Source organism: Brassica napus, chromosome C2, assembly GCF_020379485.1.
Source record: "Brassica napus cultivar Da-Ae chromosome C2, Da-Ae, whole genome shotgun sequence".
NCBI lineage: Eukaryota > Viridiplantae > Streptophyta > Magnoliopsida > Brassicales > Brassicaceae > Brassica > Brassica napus.
Window position 1 is genome coordinate 13,000,588 of NC_063445.1, and position 11,678 is coordinate 13,012,265.

General features: G+C 33.0%; 2 protein-coding genes and 1 pseudogene across 2 annotated transcripts; 1 reads left to right on the forward strand and 2 right to left on the reverse strand.

The window, feature by feature from the left end:
• Positions 1-733: 733 nt before the first annotated feature.
• On the reverse strand, positions 734-4,963 carry LOC106416856 (annotated as a pseudogene).
• Positions 4,964-7,264: 2,301 nt separating this feature from the next.
• Positions 7,265-8,356, forward strand: LOC106418719. The gene has a single exon (XM_013859476.3). The coding sequence runs from the start codon at positions 7,357-7,359 to the stop codon at positions 8,071-8,073; it is 717 nt and encodes a 238-aa protein (XP_013714930.2). The 5' UTR covers positions 7,265-7,356; the 3' UTR covers positions 8,074-8,356.
• Positions 8,357-8,585: 229 nt separating this feature from the next.
• LOC106416857 (S-protein homolog 8-like) lies at positions 8,586-10,310 on the reverse strand. Its single transcript, XM_013857747.2, has 2 exons — positions 9,846-10,310; positions 8,586-9,693 (listed from the first exon to the last, which is right to left on the reverse strand). The coding sequence occupies exons 1-2, from the start codon at positions 10,140-10,142 to the stop codon at positions 9,511-9,513; spliced, it is 480 nt and encodes a 159-aa protein (XP_013713201.2). The 5' UTR covers positions 10,143-10,310; the 3' UTR covers positions 8,586-9,510.
• Between the last annotated feature and the right edge of the window lie 1,368 nt (positions 10,311-11,678).

The following is an 11,678-nucleotide window of genomic DNA, read 5'->3' on the forward strand; positions in this document are numbered from 1 at the left end:
GATGGACCAACCTAATTCTCTAAGGATTCTAAGACTCATTGTGGTGATGACACATGATTACCTAAAATGTTGTAATCCTTCTCTTTTAATAGATAGATGATCTTTCTAGTTAAACTAGTGACACTTGGTAAACAAATAGATAGAGGATCTTTCTAGTTAAACTAGTGACACTTGGTAAACAAATGTGTTTTCATTTCCAGTGTTTGCATTTGTTTCCCCCATTAATTTAGTTGTACCCTAACAACAGCTGGAGTGATTTTTAATGTTTGTCTCTTCAGTACAATTTATCTATGGATTAGTAAAAATAATGGAAACATAGAGTTGTTGACTAAAATTTTTAGATTTTGTCTTTGTTAGTTGTTTTTTTTCTAACAAATGGAATAAATATTTTAACAAAAAATAGTAACAAATAAGGGGCCCAACAAATAAATACATAATCTTCTTGAAAAATTTATTGTCTTGGTGGAAAACATTTGTATTCAAATTATGTTATTTAATCTGTTTCGTTTTTCCAGTATTATTGTTGTTTAAGGATATACTTTCTAAAATAATGCCATTATATTAATTTTATAGGAATTCCAACGTTTTCCAAGTAATAAAAAGTAAGTATTTAGTAGTATACAATTATAAAAATCAACTTGTTTATCTAAGGATAATGGAGGCATATATAGCTATAAGCAGAGCCGTGCGAGCATTTATGGTTGCCCTAAACGAATCATAAAAATCTCAACAACAAAAAATAAAAATAAATATTTTAATAGAGAAGAACATATAAATAATTAAACTAATAAAAAAATTGTAATTATACAACAAGATTTTTTATATTTATTAAAAATATTAATCAAGTATTCATCATTAAATATTCTAGTTAATTTTAAGATAAAATAATTAAATTACTCAATGTTTTATGCCATAATCAAATAAAGATAAAATTTGACTAACTTTAGCTTTAATATTTCAAAAATGCATTCAGACCTATAATCACTAATATCTAATTATTTTAGTTATTTAACAGTTGTTTACATTATTTCTTACTTAGGAAACTCATGTATTTGTTAATTATAGGCTCATGTTTTTAATCAAAATTATTATCTTGCTTTCGTTGTATATACTCCAATTCTAATGGTTATATTATGAATGGTAATAGTCAACAGATGATGCCTTTGGATCTTTATTTATTTTTTGCTGCCATAAGTGAATGTTTTTTTTTTCAACACTGTGGCACGACACTGGCTATAAAAATCAACTGAGGATAAATGTATCTTTTTTTTTTTGATAATTCAGGGGTTCCCCGCTTCGCGGGTCATTCCCCTGGGCCCGGTCAGGCAGCGGTCCCCTTCATCCGGGAGGGCTTTATATAAATGTATCCTTGCGAATACATTTATATATGAACTAGCTTTTCTATTAAAAAAAACTAGTAGTTTTCTGCTAATATAGTCAAAATATTGTGATAATAAGAAAACATCACAATTTTACTAGATAAACTATTTTTAGATAGAACGATTATCTTGGTTTTAAACAAAGTTTTGTCTCCTTAAAATACTACATTTATTATGATTTTATTTCAATATAATTAATATGACAACGTTTATAACAAAAAAAACAGAATTTATGGTTAAATTAAGTTAATTAATATCCCACTTATACATAAATTTAAAGGCACCAGTTAGATTATTGCGTACATATACTCCGTCTTCTCGTGCTTGCCAGAAACACACGTCAGGTTTCCTACTTCCACATACATCATGTATGAATTTCTCATTTCCAACAAATGCGTTAAATTTCACATGGTGCACACAATTAGGTCCCTGAACGAAAGACTATAAACAGTTAAAATTATAAGAGCATGATTAATATGAAGTTCTTAGGGTGAGATACTTAACGGAAGTTGACAGACGGTTTCTTATATTCCGCTAAGAACTCCCCCTAAGAACCTTCTATTAATTATACTCTAAGTTTAATAGTTGTGAATGTTGAGTGATAATAAGATTTGTTTTGCATCAATACTAGTACCAAAACAATTATATGCAGTAGACAAATATGATAAAAACAACAAAAAAATAGCAACTTACCTTCCACAAATTGCACCATATCAACGTTTTTGGATAAATTCTAAATTTGACTAGGAAACTAGAATTGAAATCAAGAAACTGAACTCCGGTCGATACTCCTTTCTCACTACAAGTGACCTGTAATATTTTGTTTCCTTCAAGCCCATTAGAAATTTCGACGTTAAAACGCCTCAAGAGAAGAATAGAGTCTATATTGAGACAAAGAAAAAGAGGAAACATATTAGAATTTTTTCCATTTTGTTATTCTGTTTTCTTGTAAATGAATGTAAATCGTGGTATAATATATACATAATTTAACGCAATGTTTTCGTTCTTTTAAAACATCATATTTGCTAACTCATTTATTTCATTCACTGTTACTTGTCCTTATTTCATTGACCGTTACTTATTTTGTTTATTATTATAATTTATCGTCATATTTGTCTTTAGTTATTTGTTTTGAATTTACTGTTACCATATTTAAACCATTGAGTTACTAACTTTGGTCAAATACAATGGATGGCATCTTTCACTGGTGTCCCGTAAATCGGAGAACATATGATAGTGATAGAGAAGCAAGTTTTGATTTCACGGTGGCGGAAGCGTTCTGGTGGTCAAGGTTGTCGGTTCAAGCATAGCAAACACATGTTCAGATGCGTGTATCGAAAGAGACTCAGAAGCCAACACATGGAAGCACAATAATCTCTTTTGCTGCTTCTTGTATTGGGGTTTTCATTATTCGTTTATGGGCTTTGTACTTGATACCAATGTATGTTCTAGCCCATTGGACTAAAAATAAAATAAAAGAACTGCCAAGTTATTGTATTTTGCTTTTGTTTGTTAATTTAGACTGCATGTAACCCGTTGTTATTTTAGTATTTAGTAAAATACATTAATTTTTTAACGTGACAAAAATGTTGAATGGAAAAACAATAATGGATCGTAGGTAATATTTTTTTCAACATTTTTCATTCATGGAAAAATTCAAAGACAGTTCCATGGTGAAACAATATTGAAAGTCCATGCAACCTGAATACAATTTATCCCAAATTGACCCAAACATACAGATCGATTAATCTTCCACGTATCCCACCGCTTTCACGCTTAATGACAAACGTCCATTTCATTGCACACGAGATTGGAGATTGTGACACGACACCTTCTCGATAATCGACAGTGGCCGTCACCGTCACCGGAATTTTCATGCTTCACCGGAATCCTCTTCCGTTCCAACCAACGCCATTGTTGGGTCATCTTTCATCTTCGGATTAGAACCTTGAGGTTACTCTGATTGATTAACGACATGATTCTTTGTAGGACCGTTCATAAGAACGCCAACTCTGCTGAGTCCTTGCTGAATGAATCGAACATAACCCATCATCATCTCCATCCTTTCTGACAGGAAAGCTTTACCACAAGCCAATTAACGACAAAATCAGAGACAGGTAAAGACTTATTTCCAAGGAAAGGAGTCAAAGCATGTCCTATGATAAACATAAACCAATTCAAGCAGATCGGGATGTAACAGAGTACACAAAAAGATTTGATCTGATTTTGGGCTGGAAACACGACAAAATTCGCCTATGCAAAGCTAGATCCGCTAAACAGAAAACATAAGTCTTACATAAAAAAACAAAGACATGTGAAAGATATGGTTGTGTGAACAGGGAGAAGAGAGAAAGAGATCTCTCTCTAGTTGATCGTACGCTTATGTGTATGATCTACCATTTTAGCTTATTTTCTATTCAAAACCTTAAATAGAGAATAAAATATATAAAAGTGATATATAAAATATTTAAAAATAATTTCTTATAAAATAAAATATTATAGGTTCACGCTAACAAATCCTGATTCGATACATGAGAAATTATTTGAGCTTGTTTAAAATGGTTTAGAGCAAACCTTTACTTTAGTGTGATTTTTCATAACTTTAGCTAGGGATAGGCACGGAATAAACATTTTAATTGAAGCCAAATAACCAAACAATAAGTGATGTTCAGTTGCTTTAAACGCGCGCAGCACAGCTCTCTGTCTTTGTGACACGCGTCGATCAAACATTGCAAACGTGGTTGTAGAAATTGACACGACAACATCAGCATGTGCTATCCCCGTTGTCGGAAGCTTCACTGGAATTCTTCTTTAGACATCAACCGACGCCACAGCTGAAATCTGCTATTCCCCCATACGATTACTTTGAGATTATTTGAATCAGTTCTCAAGAAGGATCTATGCCGGACCGCCTGTTGAACGCCAGCTTTACTGAACCCCTTTTGAGTCAATCAAACTTTAATCCATCATCAACATCATCTTTCCAACAGGAACGCTTTGCCCAAATGCCTATTACCGGCGTCAAAGTCGGGCAAAGACTAATTTCCAAGGAAAACAAGATGAAGCATATCTTTTGATGAAAATAATTCAACGCAAGCTAATCGGGATTCAATTAACACGCGAACGAGAACCCAACTGCGCGTTTTTTTTTCTGGGCTCAAAACACCCACACCCATATTTAGCCCACACCCAGCAACCCCCACACCCAGCAACCTCCACACCCAATAACACTCTTCACCCAACTGGACAACCAAAACCCGCCCATTTATAAGCAATTTAAGTATTGGTCCAAATCTGTTTAAATTCAATTTAAGCTCAATTTAAATATTAAACAACCTTTAAATATGATAGAAATATCCAAAATTGAGTAGTAAAATTTTGAAACTTTAAACAACATTAAAAAATCTGAAAATCTGAAACAATCTCAAAAGACTTAAGTTTTTAACAACACTGTTTATGAATTTACTGTGTTCCAGCTTTGTGACTTTGTCTCCTCTCATTTGCAGCCAACAACAACAAAGAAAAAAGAAGATTCAACCTCAGATTTTCACCAAATTCTCAAGACAATTGCAGATGAAGATACATATCTTTAACAGTTATGACATATAGCATAAACTTTTGCAGATATAAATACCAGACGTGAGAAGATTTTGACCCCAAGTTAATGAGAAAAAATATAGCAATCATGACATATAGCAGATTTTTAACAACGCTGAAATATAACAAAATTTGACTTTAAAACGATCTTTTCAATATGAGTTAATGCGAAAAGATCTAACAAAGAAGACTAACTTCAAAACATCTTTTCAATATGACCAAAGCAGAACACAGTGTTAATTAACCTAACCTGATCAAAGTAGAGAGCATAAATATCAGAGAAGAAAGTCAATCTTATCTCATATACAAAGCACTTTCACCATCAAAACCAAAATCATCATGGTTTATGAAATAAGAGAAGAAGACCAAGAGATACCTGAAGACCAAGCTGAGGCAGCAAGTGAATGAAAATGCTAGTTTCTGAATCCAAAACAAAACAAGAAACGAGATTCATTAGCCCACAAACTCAAACAAGTTACTTGCAAGTTGCAAGAGTAAACTAAATCATCTATTTTCAGATCAATAGCTAGAACATTTCAATGTATTGAATGCCACCACACAATGTTCTCTCATATCACAAGTATTCATATCAAAAGTGCTCATTTCCAAAGAAAGTAAACGAGTTTTACTTGAATGAGTAAGGTGTAGAATCATACCTCAATTCAAGTCTATAGACTCTCCACTCTCTTCTTCTTTCTCCTTCTCTTTATCCTCTTCTTCTTTATCCTCTTCTGTCTTCTCAACAGACTCATCACCTACGGAAAAAAGCAATTTATTATATGAAGAGATTATAACCAACACTAACCCATTTCAGGAAACCATTTTAACCAATTTCTTGTACAGACCAAGGCTTGGACATTAGTAAGTAGACTTGTTAAGGATTCTACTACCAATGCTAAACGAAGATTCTGAAGCAACAGTTGTTATGGATATACTCAGAACCTCTCGTCCCATTGTTGCCAACTCTTTGAACCGAGCTGAGTTGTCTCTCCAGTAATGTAACACATTCAGTTTCTTGTAAGAGGCCATTCCAAGCAATGGCTCATCTATATGTCGAGAGCATACTTGCCACTGCCAACAGCTTTCTGAGAAAAGAAGGCGTAGAATCCTTGAAAAACAGGTTAAACATCACTTATATGATATCAGAAATTCATAACACTTATCAGAAATGACTACAGAGCATAACTTACCCCATAATCGGCTAGAACATCAGGTATTTCTCCTTGTGAAGTTGTTGCAGCACTACTGATTCTCTGGTTTTTCTTGTAAGCTCCAAACAGTTTATAGATCTTTGAACGAACATTAGCCAACCTTCTCTTACAAGTAGACTGATCAAAAACCGAGAAACAGTATTTTAAGAAGTGAAATTTCAATCTTGGATCCAAAACTGCAACAACTACAAGGACATCGCTGTATTCTTCCCAGTATTTCTCAAACTCCAGTGCTTGAGTTTTAGTAAACAGAGGGTGGAGAAAAGAAGAGGAGTGAGATTAATACTATCAAAATAATCAATTATTTGATTTTATCTGCTCTGTAGTTATTTAGATATTCGATGTCTTGATATCGAATTTTTTTAAATATTTCTAAACGAATATCCTATTTAATCAGTATAAATAAATTTTTTTTTTTAAATAAATAATATATCTAGAACTATATAAAATAATATTATTTTATTCTTACAAAATTAAAATAATATTTACTTTTAAAGCTGTCATAATAAAATAATAGATTTAATAAATAAAATTATTATAAAACTTACATAAAATATAATAACATTATTTATACATATAATTTCTAAATATATATATGGGATCAAATATCCGCTTTAAAAAAATATTTTGTAATTTAATTTATCTTTTACACATATTAAATTAAAAAAATACTTTCTTTTGTAAAGTAATAGATATCCTAATTTTTAAAACAAACTGAATCAAAATTTATGGATATCCAGATTTTACTAAACTCTATCTTAGAGCATTTTTATCGGGGTTAACCAGAGGGTTTCTAAACCTGTAGGCCCCACAAAAATCCTTAAATTCGGTTTCCAAAAGCGTGAGATGATGACCGCTTGCGATGGGTTTTTTGCATTTTCCCGTGATTGGTGCGCTTTTTAATTTTTTTTTGTTAATCAGAAAAAAAATTAAGAAACCCTTAATTGGAGTTTAGGGATAAAGATGGTCTTAATCAACAGGGTAAACACACATGGTCTGTAAATCGAATCCTCCACGTCTCTAAACCTCTTCCATTCAAATCTCCTCTCATCCGCCACGTGTCCATTCTTCACTCTCTTTTATCTCTCCTCTCCACCCAAAAATTTTCCTATCCCATTTTCAAAAAGCATCTTCTCTCAGATAAAAGTATTATTACAAAACTCAAAACAATGTCTGGAGGTGTTGGTCCGACTTACAACGACATCGCCTTACCCAAAGAAGAAGAACATCACGCCACCGGAGAAACCTCAACAGCCGCCAGATTCTTCTCCTTCCAGCAACTAAACATCCTCGCAGTAATCCTTGTCCTCTCCGCAAGTGGTCTCGTCACAATCGAAGATTTCTTATTCACAATCCTCGCGCTCATCTACTTCTTCTTCCTCTCCAAACTAATCTTCCCTCCCCACAAGAATCCAAACCGCGATGCTCCTCTCACAAGCCCCACGAACAAGATTTTCCGTCTCTACGTAGCTTCCGCGGGGATCGTGGGGCTCTTGATTCCGATCTGCTACATCTTCCAAGGATTCCTAGAGGACGATAAACGCGGGGTGAGTGCCGCTGCACCGCACGTGTTCCTTTTGGCGAGTCAGGTTTTCATGGAGGGAATAGCCGCCACGTGTGGCTTCTCTGCTCCGACTCGGATCCTCGTGCCGGTCGTTTACAACGCTAGGAGGATCCTAACGCTCGTCGAGTGGATTATGAACGAGTTCTCAAGGGAGGCTCCGGAGTATGGGAAGAGGACGGTTTCGGTGCGGCGGATGTACGCCGGGAAAGTTTTGGCGGCGGTGAACCTTGGGATTTGGTCGTTTAACCTCTTCGGTGTTCTGATCCCGGTTTATCTACCGAGAGCTTTCAAGAGGTATTACGGTTCCAGCAAGGAGGTTTGATTCCGGTTTAGATCAATCCTAGCGTTTATTGCGTTTTTCATTTTCGGTTTAATTTGTCCGGTTCAATTTCTTTGGATATCTGATACTGGTTTATCTCCTGAGAGCTTTCAAAAAAATGTATTACGGCTCCAACGTGGAGAACTGAACCCAGTTTAGAATCTTCGCAGCTTTTTGTTTAATCAGTCAGGTTCGTTAGTAACCGTGATCTGAATGTGTCTTTCCCTCGTTTGTCGTATATTGATGTTTTCTTTGATGAATTCAGTTTATGTATTTTATGTTATTATAGGAGTTTCAACCTTTAACATCAGCTAGACGCCAAAAAGAAAGGTTGATCAGCTATAAAGAACAAAAGTGAAAATGTAGAATCGCATTACCACAACCTTTAGCCTAGTTAAGACCAATGATTAATACATTCACCATCTCATTTCAAACACTTCTGGTAAAATAAAACATTTCTTTGAATCTGTAAACTTAAATAAAATATTATGTCCAGTCACGGCGCATTTATCACTGTATCAATGTAACAAGATGTAACAATATATGTAGGAGCTGATCCAAGAAAATTCCGAAATTCTTAACAACATCAGTACATAAGTTATTCATACAGCAACTGCGAACTAAAGCTAAGCTTATTTATTCAGTGTATACGTTGATTCAAGCCACTCTTTTACTTTTTTCACCATCTCACCAGTCACGTTCATGGTTTTTTTATTGTCTTAGTAACGAAGAAGACTCTATTTTGTTCGTAACTCTGGGAAGAAACTCCAACTGTTTCCTGCCACCTTTTCTATATTCTCTTCTTTTGTGTTATCAAATTTGAACTCTTTACTTGACCCAATCAAAGAGGAACTGAGGTTGTGAATCCTCTGCTGCTCTCTATATTCTCTTCTTTTGTGTTATCAAATTTGAACTCTTTACTTGACCCAATCAAGGAGGAACTGAGGTTGTGAATCCTCTGCTGCTCTGTCTCTCTATCAACCGACACTCTCTCTCTCTATGCTTTCTAAAATAATGCCACTATATGTAATTTTATAGGAATTCCAACGTTTTTCCAAGTAATAGAAAATAAGTATTTAGTAGTATACAATTATAAAAATCAAGTTGTTAAAAAAAACAAGTTGTTTATCTAAGGATAATGGAGGCATAGCTATAAGAATCGACCGAGGATAAATGTACGTATGCTTGCGAATACATTTATATATGAACTAGTTTTTCTATTAAAAAACCTATTTTTCTGCTAGTATAGTCAAATTATTGTGATAAATAAGAAAACATCATAATTTTACTACATAAAACTATTTTTAGATTGAACGATTATCTTGGTTTTAAACAATTTGTCTCGTCAAAATACTACATTTATTATGATTTTATTTTAATATAATTAATATGACAACGTTAATTTATAACCAAAAAACAGAATTTTATGGTTAAATTAAGTTAATTAATATCCCACTTATACATAAATTTAAAGGCACCAGTTGGATTATTGCGTACATATACTCCGTCTTCTCGTGCTTGCCAGAAACACACGTCAGGTTTCCTACTGCCACATACATCATGTATGAATTTCTCATTTCCAACAAATGCGTTAAATTTCACATGGTGCACATAATTAGGTCCCTGAACGAAAGAGTATAAATAGTTAAAATTATAAGGTTAATAGTTGTGAATGTTGACTGATAATCAGATTTGTTTTGCATCAATACTAGTACCAAAACAATTATACGCAATAGACAAATATGATAAAAAATTACAAAAAATTAGCAACTTACCTTCCATAAATTGCACCATATCAACGTTTTTGGATAAATTCTAAATTTGACTAGGAAACTAGAATTGAAATCAAGAAACTGAACTCGGGTCGATACTCCTTTCTCACTACAAGTGACCTCTAGTATTTTGTTACCTTCAAGTTTATTAGAAACTTCGACGTTAAAACGCCTGAAGAAAAGAAAAGAGTCTATTTTTTGGACTGAGACAAAGAAAAAGAGGAAACAAATTAGGATTTTTTCCATTTTGTTATTCTGTTTTCTTTTAAATGAATGTAAATCGTGGTATAATATATACATAATTTAACGCAATGTTTTCTTTCTTTAAAAACATCATATTTGTTAACTCATATATTTCATTCACTGTTACTTATCCTTATTTCATTGACTGTTACTTATTTATTTATTATTATAATTTATCGTTATATTTGTCTTTAGTCATTTGTTTTGAATTTACTGTTACCATATTTAAACCATTGAGTTACGAACTTTGGTCAAATACAATAGATGTGTTAAATAATATATATATATATATATATATATATATATAGAGACTTTTGCAAATATGACTCAAACTATAAGTAAATTGCAAAATTAATTCATATTGTTTTTTCGAATTTTCATATACCATATTCATTAAAAAAATTTGGATTATTTACGAAAAAATGTTATTATTTTTATTTATTTATATTTTTTCGAAATGTTTGTTTTACTCAATGATCTTTATTTTCTTCTTTTATTTACAATGTTGTAATTGTCAATATATCAACCATCCTTCTTAGTCTTTTTTTTTAGGTTTTAGTTCTTATAATAAGTGGTAATCCATAACTATATAACTCAGAAATTAGTATAATTGTTAACATTTACACCCAAAAAAATGAAAAAGCCACTTTTTCAAAACATATGAAAACAACAACGGTTATTTTATGGATATTATTTTTAAGTAATACAATTATCATTATATTTGACTAGGATATCTCATTTTGGACCCAAATTTTGAGATGGAAGATAAAACCAACATCCATACCGCTGAGTGCACTGGCCAGATTGATATTTTTGGTCTTCACAAAATCTATTGCAAGCTTTGTCTCCTCCCCAAAAACATGTTAATTCTGCTCCAAAGTATTTTTCGTTTGGCCGATATAATGTATGACCTATATATAATTTAAAAATTATTAAACCATTATGTGGATTCCATTCATTAAAAGAAACAAAACCACATCCATATTTAAAGAGAATATTTGTCAACAAAATATATGAAGAGACTAAACGAATACCTAGATTATTAGCCGGTGTTTGACAAAGAACAGAAGATTTTATAAAAACAGTCCGGTTCTTTTAGTAACCGTGATCTGGATGTGTGTCTTTCCCTCTTTTGTCGTTTATTGATGTTTTCTTTGATGAATTCAGTTTATGTATTTTATGTTTTTTTTTTTGAAACACAAACATTCATTACTCATTCAGAGAGTTAGGTAACATTTAAATCATACAATACTTGTTCATCAGCTAGACAATTCTTAGCCAACATATCATCTTCCCTATTTTTCTCTCTAGAAATCCATCGAAAAGAAACAGAATCAAAAACAAGAATTAGTTCATTGATATCCGCCACGATACCGTAGATTTCCATGCTCATAACATTCGTCTGCAACGCCTTGATCAGAAGAGATGGATCGGATTCACAACAAATTCTTCGTAGCTCCATATCCTTGCATTTATGCAGAGCGGCTCGCAAGGCCAGACTTTCAGCAACTAGGGGAGATCCGACGAATTCTGCATATAGTGCGAACTTCCAGGACCGGTTTTCCGTAGTTATTGCCCAACCCAGACCTGCAA